Source organism: Bombina bombina, chromosome 2 (assembly GCF_027579735.1).
Source record: "Bombina bombina isolate aBomBom1 chromosome 2, aBomBom1.pri, whole genome shotgun sequence".
Classification (NCBI taxonomy): Eukaryota; Metazoa; Chordata; class Amphibia; order Anura; family Bombinatoridae; genus Bombina; species Bombina bombina.
In genome coordinates, this window is record NC_069500.1 from 1,105,999,039 (window position 1) to 1,106,021,011 (window position 21,973).

At 38.5% G+C, this 21,973-nt stretch overlaps 1 protein-coding gene across 1 annotated transcript in view; it reads left to right on the plus strand.

Moving 5' to 3' along the window:
* Positions 1–21,973, plus strand: part of TMEM131L (transmembrane 131 like) — a gene marked incomplete in the record, with an annotated part of 682,792 nt that overhangs the window by 610,742 nt on the left and 50,077 nt on the right. Inside the window, 5 exon segments of the mRNA XM_053703753.1 lie at positions 1,693–1,875; positions 19,505–19,583; positions 20,737–20,810; positions 21,484–21,604; positions 21,870–21,958. Of these exon segments, the coding sequence (XP_053559728.1) occupies positions 1,693–1,875; positions 19,505–19,583; positions 20,737–20,810; positions 21,484–21,604; positions 21,870–21,958 (546 nt within the window).

Sequence of the window (21,973 nt, forward strand, 5' to 3'; positions counted from 1 at the left end):
TGAAATAGATTGTACGTTATAAGTTAGAATTAATTATCATGATTGCAGTTAATTGATTTTAATGAAGATAGTGATATCTTCATTGGGTGGTATCTGCTTGACCCATTTCTATAAATTAATTCCCTCTTATTTAAAATGTGTACAATAATAGTACAATTTAAATTGTTTTTATAGAACAATAAAACTTTATTGGAAATGAAAAACAATGTTGCAGTGGTTGTTATGAAATGAAAATAAAAAATATCACCCAAATGAGGTAACAGTATTAGTTATATTAATGCTTATACATTTTAAAGGCACATGGAAATCAAAATTAAACTTTCACCATTAAAGGAATAGTTTAGTCAAAATTAAACTTTCATCATTAAAGGAATAGTTTAGTCAAAATTAAACTTTCACCATTAAAGGAATAGTTTAGTCCAAATTAAACTTTCACCATTAAAGGAATAGTTTAGTCAAAATTAAACTTTCACCATTAAAGGAATAGTTTAGTCAAAATTAAACTTTCATTATTTAGATAGAGCATGCAATTTTAATCAACTTTCTAATTTGCTCCTATTATCAATTTTTCTTTTTTCTCGTTATCTTCATTTGAATGTAAGCTTAGTAGCTGGCCCATTTTTGGTTCAGCGCCTGAGTAGCGCTTGCTGATTGTTGGCTACATTTAGACACCAATCAGAAAGTGCTACCCAGGTGCTGAACCAAAAATGGGCGGGCTCCTATGCTTACATTCTTAATTTTTCAAATAAAGATACCAAGAGACTGAAGAAAAAATTGGTAATAGGAGTCAATTAGAAAGTTGTTTAAAATTGCATGCTCTATCTGAATCATGTAAGTTTAATTTTGACTGGACTAATACTTTAAGATAGAGTGTATTATTATTAAGAAACATTCCAATTTACATAATTTTTTCCCCCATTCAAACATCACTACTTTCTGTGAGGGCATATCTAGATAGGCTTGAATTTGCACATAAGCACTATAGCAATTGTTTTTGTAACACTGCTTGTAACTGTTATACATGTAGTGCTCAAGGCGTGCACGTTCCTGAACCTATCTTGATTTACCCTTGTGGGAAGGTTCAACAAACGATACTAAGAGAGGTAAATTTGATAATTGAAATGATAATCTCTTAAAGGGACAGTCTATTTGAAAATCATTATTTATAAAGATAGATAATCCCTTTATTGTCTGTTCCCCAATTTTGCATAACCAACACTGTTATATTAATATACTTTATAATTCCATGATCACTTGCATCTAAGCCCCTGCAGTCTGTCCCTTATCTCAGTGCTTTTTACAGTCCTCCATTTTAGCCAATCAGTGCTGGTTCTTACATAACCATGATCATTCTCCATGGGAGTGAGCACAATGTTATCTATATGGCACACATGAACTAGCCCTGTCTGACTGTTGTGCAAGACTTACAAAACTAATAAAAAGCACTTAGATAAGGGACAGCCTGCAGGACCTTGGAATCAGGAAAACAGAGATAAAGTATATTAATATAACAATGTTGTTTGTGCAAAGCTGGGGAATGGGTAGTAAAGACGTTATCTATCTTTTTAAACAATAAAAAAAAAATCAAGTAGACTGTTACTTGAACTATAACAATCTGTTAGTTTGCAACAATGTTAATGAAATGTTATTCTCTGTGTAAATATTTTCTAATGGGGCCTGTTCTTATTGCAGAATGTTATCAGGGTCTCCGAAAGAAATGTGTGGAAAAGGTTTCTTCTGACTCCAGCTCTGACTGTAGCAGCTCACGAGGCAGTGTGCGTGCCAGCCGTGGTAGCTGGGGCAGCTGGAGCAGCACAAGTAGTTCTGATGGAGATAAGAAAAATATTATTCCTTCACGGCACTTCTTTCCACCAAGTAGGTCCATTAAATGCAGACTATGTTGTTTGAATTGAAACCATTACGTATCTTTACCAATTCCTGGATCTAATACTATGCTTATTAGTGGATCAGTCAACCAATAATTTCTAGAACACAAAAACCAAGAATGCATTTTATACCTAACCTTTAATTGTTTTTTTCTTTGTCCTCAGAACTAGTTAGTGATTAGAGGCTCTCCTGCTTGTAAGCCAGAAGTAGTTTCTCTGGACTGTAGTATGGATAATAACTAGCATGTATTTATTTTTTTTCTTCGGCGGAAAAAGATGATTTGCTTTTTTGAAGCAATACATTTTTTAACGGATATATATAGATTATTTTTTTCGGGTGACTGATCTAGTGGGAGACCATTTGTACACCAGTACTCACCTTATTGTGCAGGATATGTTCCTGCTTAACAGCATATGGAGAATACAAAAAGCAGGCAGACCACTGGAATTTAAACAGCAAACCTTTGTATGTGCAGAAAAAGATCCAAAAAGAGGGCCTTAAGCCATGAGGTTTTGGCTCATACATGTTTGTATCTTTTTCTGCACATAAAAAGGTTTGCTGTTTAAATTCCTGTGGTCTGCCTGCTCTTTGTATTCCCCCATATACACTGGCCGAGTAGGGGTTTACTTCAAATATATGGATACTTATTTATTTTAGCAGTGCACCAGGAGGTTGGATTGTTTTAGTGTGTGCCGTTTCCCAGTTGGTTGAGTGTGTATGTATGTGTATATATGTATATACAGTTGTATGCAAAAGTTTAGGCACCCCTGACAATTTCCATGATTTTCATTTATAAATAATTGGGTGTTTGGATCAGCAATTTCATTTTGATCTATCAAATAACTGAAGGACACAGTAATATTTCAGAAGTGAAATGAGGTTTATTGGATTAACAGAAAATGTGCAATATGCATCAAAACGAAATTAGACAGGTGCATAAATGTGGGCACCCCAACAGAAATATTGTATAAATATTTAGTAGAGCCTCCTTTAGCAGAAATAACCGCCTCTAGATGCTTTCTATAGCCTGTAATGAGTGTCTGGATTCTGGATGAACGTATTTTGGAAGATTCCTCCTTGCAAAACATCTCCAGTTCACTTAGGTTTGATGGTTGCCGAGCATGGACAGCCCGCTTCAAATCACCCCACAGATTTTCAATGATATTCAGGTCTGGGGACTGGGATGGTCATTCCAGAACATTGTACTTGTTCCTCTGCATAAATGCCAGAGTAGAATTTGAGCAGTGTTTTGGATCGTCTTGATAAAATATCCAGCCCCGGCGTAACTTCAACTTTGTGACTGATTCCTCAACATTATTCTCAACTATCTGCTGATATTTAGTGGAAACTTTAACAAGATTCCCAGTACCGACACTGGCCACACAGCCCCATAGCATGATGGAACATCCACCAAATTTTACTGTGGGTAGCAAGTGTTTGTCTTGGAATGCTCTGTTCTTTTGCCGCCATGCATAACGCCCCTTGTTATGACCAAATAACTCAATCTTTGTTTCATCAGTCCACAGCATCTTCTTCCAAAATGAAGCTGGCTTGTCCAAATGTGCGTTTGCATACCTCAAGCGACTTTGTTTGTGGCGTGTGTGCAGAAAAGGCTTCTTCCGCATCACTCTCCCATACAGCTTCTCCTTTTGCAAAGTGCACTGAATTGTTGAACGATGCACAATGACACCCTCTGCAGCAAGATGATGTTGTAGGTCTTTGGAGGTGGTCTGTGGGCTGTTTTTGACCGTTCTCACCATCCTTTGCCTCTCCGATATTTTACTTGGCCTGCCACTCCTGGCCTTAACAAGAACTGTGCCTGTGGTCTTTCATTTCCTCACTATGTTCCTCACAGTGGACCCTGACAGCTTAAATCTCTGCAATAGCTTTTTGTAGCCTTCCCCTAAACTATAATGTTGAACAATCTTTGTTTTCAGGTCATTTGAGAGTTGTTTTAAGGCCCCCATGTTCCCACTCTTCAGAGGAGAGTCAAAGAACAACAACTTGCAATTGGCCACCTTAAATACCTTTTCTCATGATTGGATGCACCTGTCTATGAAGTTCAAGGCTTAATGGGCTCATCAAACCAATTGTGTGTTCCAATTAATCCGTGCTAGGTAGTTAAAGGTATTCAAATCAACAAAATGACAAGGGTGCCCAAATTTATGCACCTAATTTCATTTTGATGCATATTGCACATTTTCTGTTAATTGAATAAACCTCATTTCACTACTGAGATATTACTGTGTCCTTCAGTTATTTGATAGATCAAAATGAAATTGCTGATCCAAACACCCAATTATTTATAAATGGAAATTGTTAGGGGTGCCTAAACTATTGCATATGTTGTATGTGTGTGTATACAGGTATATGTATTTTTATATATATATATATATATATATATATATATATATATATATATATATATATATATATAATATTTAAATCTTTTAGTTTTAAACCCAAATCCTTTGGGTTTCAAGGCGGTCTTGGCTTTTCACAAGTGAATATTATTTATATTATTCTTTCAAGTTTGTCATATCTCCTATCCAATATGCTTTCTATTGTTATGATATAATTGTCAGTTAAAAAAGGAAGCACTTAAATATGTTTTACAAATTCCTGGAACAAGGAATATTTCTTTGTATTTGTGGGGTTTTTTCTTGTTTTTTTTTTTTTTTTTTTTTTGTTTGCTTGTTTTAAATCAAGGTCCATTTCAGGGTCTTTTCTATAGGTGATGTGATTCAGCTGACTCCAAGCAATTTTTACTTTTGAAATAGTGCTGGGTGACACACAAACTACTCTTAGGCTATGACAATTGTTTTCTAAAATAAAGGAGCCTCCTGTTGTGAAAGTCTATTACAGATATAAAGGCTACAGATGCTGATCAGCAGATTGCCACGTACAGTTCAGCTTTACCTTTGAATATATCCTTCCTATTATTAATCTTTAAAGTACCCAGATAAAATAACTAAATAACTAAATGCTTGTAGACGTTCATCATGAATATTTTTTTTTATTTTTTTTTAAGAAAATGCCCTTTTTACTTAACTATATTCCTTCATCCCATTACAAGGCATTTTCTCTTAAAGGGGCATTCAGTATAAAAAATGTTCTAATTTCTTTCATGTAATTGGCAAGAGTCCATGAGCTAGTGACGTATGGGATATACAATCCTACCAGGAGGGGCAAAGTTTCCCAAACCTCAAAATGCCTATAAATACACCCCTCACCACACCCACAATTCAGTTTTACAAACTTTGCCTCCTATGGAGGAGGTGAAGTAAGTTTGTGCTTGATTTTTATGATTTCTTATATGATAAGCGCTTCTAAGCATTCTAAAGCCCAAGTCCTCTCAGAGTATAGTGTTTGTCAGAGGGATGGGTAGCCTATTGTTTTTTTTATGGTTTCCCTCGCGGGAAATCTTTTCAAGGTTTCTCTGTTAACGGTCGTAGGGATTCATCTCCTACCTCCCTTTTCAGATCGATGATATACTCTTACATACCATTACCTCTGCTGATAGTTTCCAGTACCGGTTTGGCTATCTGCTATATGTGGATGGGTGTCTTTCGGTAAGTATGTATCATTATTTAAGACTCTCTCAGCTATGGTTAGGCGCTTTATGTATTAATATAAAGTTTTAAATATATGTATTTTACTTATATTTGCCATTGTCAGGTATATGTGTATTTCCCTATGCAGTCTGGCAGTTTCATTATGGGAATCATGTTTTAGAAAGTTTGTCTTACCTGGGGTATAGTCTTTTTTTCTTTTCAATTTGACTTGCTTTTTCTTTTGAAAAACTTGCGGGCAATTAGGCTCGAGAGGGTGCAAAATGCTGTTTTTTATTGCGTCATTCTTGGTGCAAGAATTTTTTGGCGCGAATATGCATCTATAATGACGCCAGGTTGTTTGGCACGAAATTGTGTTTGACGCAAGTTGCTTCATTTCCGGATGTTTGTTGGTGACAAAAAAAATGTCATCTTCCTTTTGCATCGTGCGTCTTTCTTGGCACCCAAAAATTGTGTTTATTTTACCTCACTTCCTATATGCTACTTGCCTTCTTTATGCTCAGAGGGCTATGCTATTTGCTTTTTTGTCAATTTTAGCATTTGCATTTTTTCCCATTCCTGAAACTGCTATAAGTGGAAATAAGATATTTTTGTTTAAATGTTATTTTTTCTTTTACATTTTACAAGATGTCCCAATCTGATCCTGTCTCAGAAGCTGCTGTAGGAACCATGCTGCCTGAACACAGTTCTACCAAAGCTAAGTGTATCTGTTGTAAGCTAGGGGAGATTATATCTCCAGCTGTAGTATGTAACAGTTGTCATAAGCTTTTGCATGCAGAAAAGGTTTCTATTAGTGTTGTTCCTTCAACATCTAAAGTACATGATATCCCTGTTGATATGAAAAATTATATTGCTGATACGATACAGAAGGCTATGTCTGCTATTCCGCCTTCAAATAAACATAAAAGGTCTTTTAAAACTTCTCATACTACTGATGAAATTTGTAATGACCGACAACATACTGATATATCCACCTCTGATGAGGATCTCTTTGATTCAGAAGATCCTACTTCAGACATTGACACTGATAAATTATCTTATATTTTTAAGATTGAGTATATTCGTTCCTTGTTAAAAGAAGTGTTGATAACTTTGGATATTGAGGAGTCTGGTCCTCTTGATAATAAATCCAGTAAACGTTTAAATTCTGTCTAAAAACCTCCTGTGACTACTCCTGAGGTTTTTCCTGATGCTATTTCTGATGTGATTACTAAAGAATGGTCTAAGCTTGGTACTTCTTTTGTTCCTTCTTCAAGGTTTAAAAAGTTGTATCCTTTGCCAGTGGCTAAATTCCTATGGAAGATAATACTTCTTTTAAGGATCCTTTAGATAGGAAAATTGAATCTTATCTAAGGAAAGATTATTTACATTCTGGCTATATTCTCAGACCTGCCATTTCTATGGCTGATGTTGTGGCTGCATCAACTTTTTGGTTGGATAGCTTAGCACAACGGGAAAAAGATTCTGTTTTGCATAGAATTGTTCGTTTGCTTCAACATGCTAATCATTTGATCTGTGATGCTATTTTTGATATGATCAAGATTCATGTTAAATCTATGTCTTTGGGTATTTTAGCTAGAAGAGCTTTATGGCTCAAATCATGGAATGCTGACATGGTATCTAAATCTAGGTTGCTATCTCTATCATTCCAGGGTAATAATTTATTTGGTTCCCAATTGGATTCAATTATTTCCTCTATTACTGGAGGGAAGGGAGTTTTTTTGCCCCAAGATAAAAAGTCTAAGGGTAAATCTAAAGCGTCTAATTGGTTTAGTTCCTTTCATCAGAATAGAGAACAAAAGACTACTCCTTCCCCTGAGGACTCTGGCTCCAATTGGAAGCCATCTTTGAATTGGAATAAAATAAAAGCCTTATAAGAAGACAAAGCCAGTCCCAAAGACTGCATGACGGTGCAGCCCTCAATCCAGTTCTACTGGTGGGGAGCAGATTGAAATTATTTCAAGACATTTGGACAGGTTCCTTTCAGAATCCTTGGATTCAGAATATTGTTTCTCAGGGGCATCGAATATGTTTCCGAATAAGACCCCCTGTGAGAAGATTTTATTCTCTCTCACATTCCATCAACTTATTATTATTGTTATTGGTTATTTGTAGAGCGTCAACAGATTCTGCAGCGCTATAAACAAAGGCAGAGTACAACAAAACAAATTTAGGGATCAAATGGGTAGAGGGCCCTGCCAAGAGTTGCACTGTTGTAGTCAGCTCCTAAGAAGGTGATCTACAAACAGCTGGACTCTTAGGCTTACATGCTAAGGGGGTTCAGGGGATAGCAGTGGAGGAGAGGAACTGGTATAAAGCAAGGTTAGCTTAGGTTGTATGAATCCCTGAACAGTAGAGTCTTTAGGGAGCGCTTGAAGCTTTCAAAACTAGGGGACAGTCTTGTGGAGCGAGGCAGAAAGTTCCACAAGATGGGAGCCAGTCTGGAGAAGTCCTGTAAACGGGAGTGTGATGAGGTAACAAGAGAGGAAGAGAGTAGGAGGTCATGAGCAGAGCGAAGGGGACGGGAGGGAGAGTATCTGCAGACAAGGTCTGAGATATAGGGGGGAGCAGTGCAGTTGAGGGCTTTGTATGTCAGAGTGAGAATTTTGTGTTTGATCCTAGAGGCAAGAGGAAGCCAGTGAATGGATTGGCAGAGAGGTGCAGCAGATGAAGAGCGACGTGTAAGGAAAATGAGTCTGGCAGAGGCATTCATTATGGATTGTAAAGGAGCTAGGCGGCAGGTGTAGAGACCAGAGAGGACAGCGTTGCAGTAATCGAGGCGGGAAAGAATGAGAGAGTGGATTAAAATCTTAGTTGTCTTGTGTAAGGAAGTGTCTAATTTTAGAGATATTTTTAAGGTGGATGTGGCAAGCTTTAGCCAAGGACTGAACGTGAGGAGTGAAATAAAGATCTGAGTCAAATGTGACCCCCAAGACATCGGGCATGCAGGGGTAGGGCTAATCAAATCCTGTGAAAGCTCAGGCCTTTCTGAGGTGTGTTTCAGATCTAGAGCTTTCAGGGGTAGTTGTACCAGTTCCACTTCTGGAACAGGGTCTGGGTTTTTATTCAAATCTATTCATTGTCCAGAAGAAGGAAACTTCATTCAGACCAGTTCTGGATCTGAAGTTTTTGAATCAATTTGTAAGGGTCCCAACTTTCAAGATGGTGACTATAAGGACTATTCTGCCTTTTGTTCAGCAAGGTCATTATATGTCCTCAATAGACTTACAGGATGCATATCTTCACATCCCGATTGATCCAGACCACTATTGGTTTCTGAAATTCTCTTTTCTAGACGACCATTACCAATTTGTCGCTCTTCCATTTGGCCTAGCGACAGCTCCCAGAATCTTTTCGAAGGTTCTAGATGACCTTCTATCTGTAATCAGAGAGCAGGGTATTGCGGTATTTCCTTATTTGGACGACATCTTGGTACTGGCTCAATCTTTTCATTTAGCCGAATCTCACACAAATCAATTTGTGTTGTTTCTTCAAAGACATGTTTGGAGGATCAATTTACCAAAGAGTTTCTTGATTCCTCAGACAAGGGTCCCCTTTTTAGGTTTCCAGATAGATTCAGTGTCCATGACTCTGTCTTTAACAGACAAGAGACGAATGAAATTGGTTTCTGCCGGTCGAAACCTTCAGTCTCGATCATTCCCTTCATTGGCTATGTCCATGGAAGGTTTAGGTCTCATGACTGCAGCATCTGACGCGATCCCCTTTGCTCGTTTTCATATGAGACCTCTCTGATGCTTTGCATGCTGAATCAATGGTTCAGGTATTATACTCTGATATCACAATTGATATCCTTAGATCCCAATACTCAACTCTCTCTGACTTGGTGGTTAGACCATTATTCAAGGGGCCTCTTTTGTAGTCCTTCCTGGACTGTGATTTCAACAAATGCAAATCTCACAGGTTGGGGAGCTGTTTGGGGGTCTCTGACAGCACAAGGGGTTTGGAATCCTCAAGAGGTGAGGTTACCTATCAATATTTTAGAACTCTGTGCTATTTTCATGGCTCTTCAGGCTTGGCCTCTATTAAAGTACTTGAAGGGACAGATCTCTGCTCTTTCTGTTTTATTTCATAGAAAGATTGCTAAACTTCCTGATATTCACTGTTTTGTTCAGGCTTTAGCGTGTTATTAAATCAATCTCTCCTCCTTGGAGTTTTAATTTGGTTTTGAAGGTTTTGCAGGCTAGTCCTTTTGAGCCTATGCATTATTTGGATATTGAACTACTTTCTTGGAAAGTGTTGTTTCTTTTGGCTATCTCTTCAGCTAGAAGAGTTTCTGAATTGTCTTCTTTCTCTCGTGAGTCTCCTTTTCTGATTTTTCATCAGGATAAGGCTGTTTTGCGGACTTCGTTTAAATTTCTTCCTAAGGTTGTGAATTCTAACAACATTAGTAGGGAAATTGTTGTTCCTTCTTTGTGTCCTAATCCTAAGAATACTCTTGAAAGATCTTTACATTCTTTAGATGTAGTTAGAGCTTTTAAATATTATGTCGAAGCTACTAAAGATTTCAGGGAGACTTCTAGTCTGTTTGTTGTTTTTTCTAGTCCTAGGAAAGGTCAGAAAGCCTCTGCCATTTCTTTGACATCTTGGTTAAAACTTTTGATTTTCAAGGCTTATTTGGAGATGGGTCAGTCTCCGCCTCAGAGAATTACAGCTCATTCTACTAGATCAGTTGCACTTCTTGGGCTTTTAAGACTGAAGCTTCGGTTGATCAGATTTGCAAAAGCAGCAACTTGGTGGTCTTTGCATACATTTAATAAATTTTTTCATTTTTATGTATTTGCTTCTTCTGACGCAGTCTTTGGTAGAAAAGTTCTTCAGGCAGCTGTCTGTTTGATTCTTCTGCTTATGATTTAAGTTTTTTTCTTGAAATTTATGTGAAATTTATGAGACATTATTTTTTTGTGGATTTATTTTTTCAGCAGAAATAGCTGTTTTTATTTTATCCCTCCCTTTCTAGTGACTCTTCTGTGAACTTCCACATCTTGGGTATTTCTATTCCATACGTCACTAGCTCATGGACTCTTGCCAATTACATGAAAGAAAACATAATTTATGTAAGAACTTACCTGATAAATTAATTTCTTTCATATTGGCAAGAGTCCATGAGGCCCACCTTTTTTGGTGGTTATGATTTTTGTATAAAAGCACAATTATATTTCCAGTTCCTCTTTTTGTATGCTTTTTTACTCCTTATTTTATCACCCACTACTTGGCTATTCGTTAAATTGAGGTTTGGGAAACTTTGCCCCTCCTGGTAGGATTGTATATCCCATACGTCACTAGCTCATGGACTCTTGCCAATATGAGAGAAATGAATTTGTCAGGTTAGTTCTTACATAAATTATGTTTTTGCTCTAGGATTTAATTATTGCACTTCTGCTTCCATGTAACTGTTCAACCTCTGGAAAAATATTTCTTACTGATTCCATTTAGCATAAGTTTATCTATATAATTCATGTACAAAAAAATCTTATCAGCAAATTTGTTCTTAAAGGAATAGAAGTTCTGGAGTTCCCACCAACCAATAAATACGTTATGTGAATCATGGGGCAAACTGTGCCCCAATTACTGTTGCACAACAGGAAATATTCACCATTGAACATAACATAATTATGGGTCACTAGGAGCTCTAATGTCTCACACACAAAATAAATGCACCTCTGATACAAAACTGGAATCACAATACAAGAAGAATTCCAGCCTTAAGGGGACAGTCAAGTCCAAAAAAACTTTCATGATTACAATAGGGAATGTAATTTTAAACAACTGTACAATTTACTTTTATCACCAATTTTGCGTTGTTTTTTTTTGTATTCTTAGTTGAAAGCTAAGCCTAGGAGGTTCATATGCTAATTTCTTAGACTTTGAAGGCCACCTCTAATCTGAATGCATTTTGTCCACTAGAGGGCATTAGTTCATGTGTTTCATATAGATAACATTGAGCTCATGCACATGAAGTTACCATGGGGTGAACACTGATTGGCTAAAATGCAAGTCTGTCAAAAGAACTGAAATAAGGGGGGTTTGCAGAGGCTTAGATACAAGGTAATCACAGAGGTAAAAAGTGTATTTCTCTTACTTGGTGTATCCAGTCCACGGATTCATCCTTACTTGTGGGATATTCTCAATCCCTACAGGAAGTGGCAAAGAGAGCACACAGCAAAGCTGTCCATATAGCTCCCCTCAGGCTCCGCCCCCCCGTCATTCTCTTTGCCGCTCTAACAAGTAGCATCTCCACGGGAGGGTAAAGAGTATGTGGTGTTAGATTTGTAGTTTTTATTTCTTCAATCAAGAGTTTATTTTAAAATAGTGCCGGTTTGTACTATTTACTCTGAGGCAGAAAGTGATGAAGATTTCTGCTGAGAGGAAAAAGATTTTAGCATGTTGTAACTAAAATCCATTGCTGTTCCCACGCAGGACTGTTGAGTACCGGAGAACTTCAGTTGGGGGGAACAGTTTGCAGGCTTAACTGCTTAAGGTATGCTCAGTCATTTTTTTCTAACAAGACCTGGTAATGCTAGAAGACTGACAGAAATCCCCATGTGGGAAGGTAAGCCATTTTCTGAGACTCAGTATAGAAGGATGGCTTAGGTTAAGAGCTTAAATACTGGTAGACACTGTTATGGGCTAAATCGATTACTTTATTAGTGTAATCTCATATTTGTTCAAGTGTTTTAGAAGTTTGGAACACTTTTTGGGGTTTTATTACGCCTGGCATATTGTAAGACACCTAATCTGACTCAGGAAGGCCCCATAACTCCGGAATGAAGAGGGAGGGGGCCTCATTTTCGCGCCTCAGTTGCGCAGTTGTTTTGCAAGGCAGCTTCATGCAGCTTCACATGTAGAGTCCAGAGAGTGCAGGGAGGACTCCAGGGAGGCTTATTTTCATCTACAAATAATCCCAAAGGAAGGTAGGGCCACAGCAAAGACTGTGGCACCGTGCTGTAGTGTGTTAAACCGGTAGCCTGCTTCAATTTGCTCCGGTTTGGGCAATAAGGGGTTAATTGATTTGAAAATGTGCGTGCAATCATTTCAAAGCATTAGGATCATGTGGTGAAAATTTCATAAAGATCGGATGTTTTTTGGTGATTTGGTAAAAAAAAGTGTGTGCTTTTTATTATTTAAAGGCACAGTAACGTTTTTTCAAAAAGTGTTTTTTACTGTATTGTAGTGCTATCTAAGTCTGTCAAACATGTCTGAGTCTTCAGATAGACCTTGTTCTTTATGTTTAAAAGCCATGGCGGTACCCCCATTGCATTTGTGTTTAAAGTGTGCTAAAACATCTGAGCATTTTAAAGACCATGCAGTGACACTTAAAAATGTAGCCCAAGATGATTCTTTAACGGAAGGTAACGAGGATAGTTCTTCTTCCTCTCCCCATGTGTCGACACCAGTTACGCCCGCGCAAGCGATGCCTAGTACCTCTAGCGCATTGGCCCCTATTACCTTACAACAATTAGCAGCAGTAATGGATAATTCCCTTGTAGCATTTTTATCCAAACTGCCAGTTTTTCCAAAAAAGCGCGATAGCTCAGTTTTAAATACAGAGGATGAGCAATCAGAAACTTTGGATGATTTATCTGTAGTACCCTCACAACACTCTGAAGTGGCAGTGAGGGACGGTCTGTCTGAGGGAGAAATTTCTGACACAGGAAAAGTTTCTCAGCGGGCAGAGTCAGATTCCTTAGCGTTTAAATTTAAGCTGGAACACCTCCGCGTCCTGCTTAAGAGGGTTTTAGCTACGCTGTATGATTGTGACCCCATGGTGGTCCCAGAAAAATTGTGTAAAATGGACAGGTTTTTAGAGGTCCCTGTATACACTGAGGCATTTCCGATCCCTAAGAGGGTGGCAGATATTGTGACTAGGGAGTGGGAGAGACCAGGTGTACCCTTTGTTCCCCCTCCTATCTTTAAGAAAATGTTCCCCATAAACGACCCCAGACGGGACGCGTGGCAGACGGTCCCTAAGGTAGAGGGAGCTGTTTCAACACTTGCTAAGCGTACACCTATACCAATAGAGGACAGTTGTGCTTTCAAAGATCCTATGGATAAAAAATTGGAAAGTTTGCTGAAGAAAATTTTTGTTCAGCAAGGTTTCCTTCTTCAACCAATTGCCTGCATTATTCCGGTAACTACTGCAGCGGCTTTTTGGTTTGAGGCTCTGGAGGAGTCGCTCCAGAGGGAGACTTCATACGACGAGGTCATGGATAGAATTCATGCTTTAAAGCTGGCTAATTCTTTTATCACTGATGCCGCTTTCCAATTAGCTAAGTTAGCTAATCATGGTGCGAAGAGCGCTTTGGCTCAAATCGTGGTCGGCGTAATATTAAATATTCCTTTCAAGGGGAAAACCCTATTCGGCCAAGAGCTGAAAGAAATTATTTCGGATATCACTGGGGGAAAGGACCATGCCCTTCCACAAGATAGACCGTTTAAGGCCAAAAACAAAGCTAATTTTCGTTCCTTTCGCAACTTCAGGAGCGGACCTGCTGCAACCTCTGCTGCCGCAAAGCAAGATAACGCTTCACAGGCCAAAGCAACCTGGAAACTCTTGCAGGGCTGGAATAAGGGTAAACAGGCCAAGAAGCCTGCTCCTGCTACCAAGACAGCATGAAGGGGTAGCCCCCGATCCGGGATCGGATCTAGTAGGGGGCAGACTCTCTCTCTTTGCTCAGGCAAGAGATGTTCCAGATCCCTGGGCATTAGAAATTGTTGCTCCGGGGTATCTTCTAGAATTCAAGGATTCTCCCCCAAGGGGAAGGTTCCACATTTCTTGTTTGTCTTCAGAGTAAACAAAGAAACAGGCGTTCTTACGCTGTGTAGAAGATCTTCTAAAAATGGGAGTGAACAAGGACTGGGCTTTTACTCAAACCTTTTCGTAGTTCCCAAAAAGGAAGGAACTTTCAGGCCAATCCTGGATCTAAAAATTCTAAACAAATTCCTCAGAGTTCAGTCTTTCAAAATGGAAACCATTCGGACAATCTTGCCGATGATCCAGGAAGGTCAATATATGACTACCGTGGATCTAAAGGATGCGTACCTACATATTCCTATCCACAAAGATCACCATCAGTTCCTAAGGTTCGCCTTTCTAGACAAACATTACCAGTTTGTGGCCCTTCCTTTTGGGTTGGCCACCGCTCCCAGAATTTTCACAAAGGTACTAGGGTCCCTTCTAGCTGTACTAAGACCGCGGGGCATTGCAGTAGCACCTTACCTAGACGACATCTTAATACAGGCGTCGTCTTTTCACAGAGCCAAGGCTCATAAGGACATTGTTCTGGCCTTTATAAGGTCTCACGGTTGGAAGTTGAATGTAAAAAAAGTTCTCTGTCCCCGCTCACAAGGGTTCCCTTCCTGGGAACACTAATAGACTCGGTAGAAATGAAAATCTTTCTGACAGAGGTCAGGAAGTCAAAACTGTTGAATACTTGCCGAGTTCTTCATTCCATTCCTCGGCCTTCCGTCGCTCAGTGCATGGAGGTAATAGGTTTGATGGTCGCGGCAATGGACGTGGTCCCTTTTGCCCGAATTCATCTAAGACCACTGCAACTGTGCATGCTCAAACAGTGGAATGGGGATTATGCAGATTTATCTCCTCAAATACAAATGGACCAGGACACCAGAGGCTCTCTTCTCTGGTGGTTGCCTCAGGATCACCTGTCTCAGGGAATGAGTTTCCGCAGACCGGAGTGGATCATTGTCACGACCGACGCCAGTCTGTTAGGCTGGGGTGCGGTCTGGAACTCCCTGAAAGCTCAGGGTCTATGGTCTCGGGAAGAATCCCTTCTCCCGATAAACATTTTGGAACTGAGAGCGATATTCAATACGCTCCAGGCATGGCCTCAACTAGCGGAGGCAAAGTTCATCAGATTTCAGTCGGACAACATCACGACTGTAGCGTACATCAATCATCAGGGAGGAACAAAGAGTTCCCTAGCGATGAAGGAGGTACCCAAGATCATCAAATGGACGGATAATCACTCCTGCCATCTATCTGCTATTCACATCCCAGGGGTCAGACTTTTCATCCGGGGGAGTGGGAACTCCACCCGGAGGTTTTTGCTCAGCTGACCCAGCTATGGGGCATTCCAGAGTTGGATCTGATGGCGTCCCGTCAGAACACCAAACTTCCCCTTTACGGATCAAGGTCCAGGGATCCCAAGGCGGCTTTGATAGATGCCTTAGTAGCGCCTTGGTCATTCAGTCTAGCTTATGTCTTTCCACCGTTTCCTCTTCTCCCTCGGCTAGTAGCCAGAATCAAACAGGAGAAGGCTTCGGTAATTCTGATAGCGCCTGCGTGGCCACGCAGGACTTGGTATGCAGACCTAGTGGATATGTCATCGGTCCCACCATGGAAACTGCCATCGAGGAAAGGATCTTCTAATTCAAGGTCCTTTCAAGCATCCAAATCTAGTTTCTCTGCAACTGACTGCTTGGAGATTGAACGCTTAATTCTAGCTAAGCGTGGGTTCTCGGAATCAGTTATAGATACTCTGATACAGGCCAGAAAGCCTGTCACCAGGAAAATTTACCATAAGATATGGCGGAAATATCTTAGTTGGTGTGAATCCAAGGGTTACTTGTGGAGTAAGGTTAGGATTCCAAGGATATTGTCTTTTCTCCAAGAAGGATTGGAGAAAGGTTTGTCAGCTAGTTCCTTAAAGGGATATCTGCTCTGTCTATCCTGTTGCATAAGCGTCTGGCAGCTGTACCAGATGTTCAGGTGTTTGCACAGGCCCTAGTTAGAATTAAGCCTGTTTACAAACCTGTGGCTCCTCCATGGAGTCTAAATTTAGTTCTTTCAGTTCTTCAAGGGGTTCCGTTTGAACCTTTGCATTCCATAGATATTAAGTTGTTATCTTGGAAAGTTTTGTTTTTAGTAGCTATTTGTTCTGCTCGAAGAGTTTCTGAATTGTCTGCTTTGCAGTGTAATTCACCCTATCTGGTGTTCCATGCAGATAAGGTTGTTTTGCGTACCAAACCTGGTTTTCTTCCAAAAGTGGTTTCTAATAAGAATATTAACCAGGAAATCATTGTTCCTTCTCTGTGTCCTAATCCAGTTTCTAAGAAGGAACGACTGTTACACAATCTTGATGTGGTTCGTGCTTTAAAATTCTACTTAAAAGCAACTAAAGATTTCAGACAAACATCATCCTTGTTTGTTGTCTATTCTGGTAAGAGGAGAGGGCAGAGAGCGACTGCTACCTCTCTTTCCTTCTGGCTGAAAAGCATCATCCGATTGGCTTACGAGACTGCTGGACAGCAGCCTCCAGAACGTATTACAGCTCATTCCACTAGAGCTGTGGCTTCCACATGGGCTTTCAAGAATGAGGCTTCTGTTGAACAGATTTGTAGGGCAGCGACTTGGTCTTCACTGCATACATTTGCCAAATTTTACAAATTCTATACTTTTGCTTCTTCGGAGGCTATTTTTGGGAGAAAGGTTTTGCAAGCAGTGGTGCCTTCCGTTTAGGTTACCTGACTTGTTCCCTCCCTTCATCCATGTCCTAAAGCTTTGGTGTTGGTATCCCACAAGTAAGGATGAATCCGTGGACTGGATACACCAAGTAAGAGAAAACAGAATTTATGCTTACCTGATAAATTACTTTCTCTTACGGTGTATCCAGTTCACGGCCCGCCCTGACAATTAAGTCAGGTTCAAATTTAATTTTTTAAAGAAACTACAGTCACCACTGCACCCTATGGTTCTCCTTTTTCTCCTAACCGTCGGTCGAATGACTGGGGGGGGGGGGGGGAGCCTGAGGGGAGCTATATGGACAGCTTTGCTGTGTGCTCTCTTTGCCGCTTCCTGTAGGGATTGAGAATATCCCACAAGTAAGGATGAATCCGTGGACTGGATACACCGTAAAAGAAAGTAATTTATCAGGTAAGCATAAATTCTGTTTTATATAACTGTGTTGGTTATGCAAAACTGGGGAATGGGTAATAAAAAGATTATCTTTCTTTTTAAACAACAACATTGTGGTGTTGACTGTCCCTTTAATGTCCTATCTGTGCTGTATAAAAAAGTATGACGGCGCCACATCCACCGCTGCCTAACATTAATCTGATTGCTAATATACTTTCAAAAGCTCTCCTGAATCTCTCAAGTAACTAAGCAGATTTTGTACTAGGGACAGTCTATTCCAAAATAAACTTTCATGATTCAGATAGAGAATGTCAATTTAAACAATTTTCAAATTTACTTGTATCACCAATTTTGCTTTGTTCTCTTGGTATTCTTAGTTGAAAGCTAAACCTAGGATGTTCAAATGCTAATTTCTTAGCCCTTGAAGGCCGCCTCTTCTCTCAGGGCATTTTGACAGTTTTTCACCATTAGAGGGTGTTAGTTCATGTGTGTCATATAGATAATACTGTGCTCACACACGTAGCATTCAGGTGAGCCAGCTCTGATTGGCTAAAATGTAAGTCTGTCAAAAGAACTGAAATACGGGGCAATTCGCAGAGGCTTAGATATAAGGTAATCACAGAGGTAAAAAGTGTATTTATATAACTGTGTTGGTTTTGCAAAACTGGGGAATGGGTAATAAAGGGATTATCTATCTTTTTACACAATAAAAATTCTGATGTAGACTGTCTCTTTAAGTCATCTAAACCCTCTCCCAATGGCTTCGTACTGCCCATGATAGTAGCCTGTCAGTTGGCTGGTTAATGTGCCTTTTTCCTACACATTCTACCCATTCAGTGGCTTTCTGTTGAGCACCTTGTCACTTTGCAGTTATATAAGCTAATATGTGCTGCTCTTAACTTCAGTTTACCATGTTCTATCATTTTAGTGTATTTTTTTCTGGATTAGCCTTTGGTAGAAAAAGTATTATGGCCCTTTTGTTTCTCATTGGTTGTTCCAGTTTCCCCCTTTTTTGCATTTTTGTCTAGATCCCGTTGTTTGTCTGAGTATCTTCTCTAGAGGTGATCTGCATATTTATGTGCTGTCAATGTAAATGTGAGAAAAAAAACTATTTTACATGCAATGTTAGTGATGGTAAAGTTTAAAGAATTAAAGCCCAGTATCTTAAAAACAACCAAAACAGGGGCACTTTAATTCATTAAACTTTACAAACATGCCTTTTTTAAAAAAACACTTACCATTTTGTTATTGTAATCTGACCAGCGATTCTCCGCCTGATTCTCAGATCGATGACAAATCAGGCTTCCTCCAATCGTTGTGTGCCCCCATGGGTGTCCAGCTTGTGGGGCATGCAACAATTGGAGGAAGCCGTCATTGATATACAAAGTACAGTCGTAGTAGTGGGCAAGGGATCGGCGGTCTGTTTGCCCTAAATAAATGTTTTTTGTTATTAAAAAGCATGTTAAGTTTAATGAATTAAAGTGCATTATTTTTAGCTACTGGGCTTTAATTCTTCAAACTTTACAATCACTTTAAATATCTTCAGTTGCTGAGTGACACCACATGACCACTTCCGTGCTTGTCTTTGGTCTGGCTCTCGCCTCTTACAACATTGTTTAACATGGCTGAACTTTACAACGGGGTGGAAAGGATTTATTTACTCAGTATTCACAATGTGTTTTCACTCCACGGAAGAAAGGAATTTAAACCAGATTTGCACAACCAACATTGTTATATTAATATACGTTATAACCTCTAAATCTCTGCCTGTTTCTAAGCATCTGCATGCCACCTCTTATCTCTTATCTAAGTGGCTAAAATGCAAGTTTGCAAAAAGAACCGAGATAAGGGGGAAGTCTGCAGAGGCTTAGCCACAAGGTAAAAAGTATATTAATATAACCATGTGGGTTAATCAAAACTAGGGAATGGGTACTAAAGGGGTTATCTATTTTTAAACAAACAACACTTCCAATTAGACTGTCCCTTTAATATATGAAATGTATCAACCAGATTTGCCAATCTCTGTTAGATTTTCTTTTTCACAATCTCCTAATTTTGTGTCTGTTATGTGCAGTATCATCATTGTTTATCATTGACACATGGTTCATATTTATTGCAGTAGATAATAATTATTTTTTTGTCTTCATTTCAGGGGACAACAGATCGCACAGTGTCTTTCCTGTGGACCCTCCAATTTCATTGAATCTTTCTCACAGCATTTGCAACACCAGGTAAGCCTGAATAAAATATGTTTGAATTTTTAAGTTGTATTATTTTATATTTTATTTTTAAATATATATATCACACACAGTGTGTGTTAAAGTGGCCATATATAAATATGTAGATATATAGTATTAAAATGATATAGAGAAAGAGAAAACCTTAGATATAAATTGATGGAGTTTAGATATATAGGCCAAAACCCCACCCACCCCCTATTTTTTTTTTTTTAAATATTCAATGACATGCTAATAGTTTGTTTTTTTTATGTACGTTTAATAAAATAATGACACATTAATGTGAGCCAAGATAAATTAAAGTGAAGGTCAAGTCTGCCGTTCTGGATATAATTTTTCAATATATTAGCAAAAATCATTATGATATTCATTCATCAAAATATAGGAAAACACAATAATTAGTTTTATTTTTTACTTGTTTGATCCGCTCCGTTTATGCTGTACAATCCGCCCGCCATAGTGCCTTCAGTGATTGACATATTTTCTCTCCTATCTGTATTTTACCCCCATGGCGTCCAGCCCCTTTTCTCGTTCGTCATCGCCACCTTATGCGCATGCGTTTATACAAACAGCGCATCATCATCGGCATGCTCGTTCATGTAACGCGCATGCGTTGTCAGCTCTCATATTCATTGTTACGGCAAAGTTACTGCACTTAATGAAACGCATGCGCATTTTAAATCAATCACGGGTGCACGAGTGTAGTCCGCTTCTAACAAACAAAGCTACGTTATCCGAGCAGAATAAGGAAGTGTTGTTGGGGCGGAGCGTATTGCGAAAACGGAGGTATATTATAAATACTTTTTATATGTAAAGGAATAGTTTTTTATACATATAAAATCAGCGACTGCAATAATTTTTACATTAGTTTATACATGAAGTGTTGTGAATAAGAAAAATTGACCTTCACTTTAAAGCTATACTTACTGTGATTCTTTGGGCAGTTATGTAATTAACTTTTTTTAACTAAAATATTAGGTAGCAGGAAAAGATTGGGTTTTAGGCTGTGAGTTTTTGTTTGCATCAGTGCTGCTTCAGAAATGGACAAAGATATGGAACTTATGTTAAGTTTTATTTTGTTTCTGTTTTAACTGGAGAAATTACATTTGACTTGCATCATAATTTATATAGTTCATTTTTTTTACAGTTCAGATAAAAATTCCATCACTCATTACCCGGAAATAATATCACCTAGTTTAACTGAAAGTGAGAAAAACCAAGGTAAGCTACTCGTTTGTTTGTTCATTTTTTATTTATTTTAAATCAACCTTTACTCTATTGTAATTTAAAGGTTGCATTAACATCTTTCAAATAGCTTGTAAAATGCAGATCTTCTACTCTATTGCTCCACAATTAAGACTTAAAGGGAAATTAAACACATTTTTTTCCTTTCATGATTCGGATACAATATTAACCAACTTTCCAATTTAATTCTATTATCAAATTTGCTTCATTCTCTTGGTATCCTTTGTTGAATGATTAGCAATACTCTACTGGAGACATTATCTAAACTTATCGAGTAAGCCAGCGATGAGGCATATGTGTGCTGTACAGCTAACTCCCAGTACTGCATTGTTGCTCCTGAGCTCACCTCTGTTTGCTTTTTATCATAGACTACCTAGAGAATGAATAAAAAAATAGAAGTTGGAAAGTTGTTTTAAATTACACGCACTACCTGAATGATAAAAGTTTAATTTTGATTTTATTGTCCCTTAAACTAATTTGTGGTTCATTTTCCTTTTTAATGAAATAAAGACATATTTTTTGTTATGTGAATCACTGGGTATTTTAGGCTTTGTATGTTGAAACTATGTATGTGTAACATCTTAGGGAAAGTGCAGAATTTTGTTAAATTTTAGGCATTTGAATTAACACAGTTACCTTATTATTTTAGGTTTGTTCTCCCAGGAAGATGTTTGGTCAACCCAGCCAATTTGTATGACAAGTGACTTAAACTATAACGCTGAAAACACAGTCTCTTGTGTAATGCGGAATCCACCTCCTGTGCAGAACGAGTATGTTATGCTGCATTTATCTTTAATTCAATCGTATTTCATTACCCGACCGTTAATATTGGTAGATCAGTCACTGATAAATATAGAAGATATTGATATTGTAAAAGAACATCACCTTGTTTAGCTATTTTTAAAACGCATATATATTTCACTACTATTTATTCTTACATGTAAAAAAAAGTGTGTGGTGTGAATAGAGACAAATAACTGTTTACTAAAGTATTTAATTAAAATATATATATGTATGTTTTTCTTTTTCTCCCAGCTTTATCAATTGGAATTCTACGTGTGATAGTCAGTTCTCTGGAATGTATGGTCCTTTGGAGTTAAATAACTACAACGCTTTTACTGAAGGTAATATTCCCATTT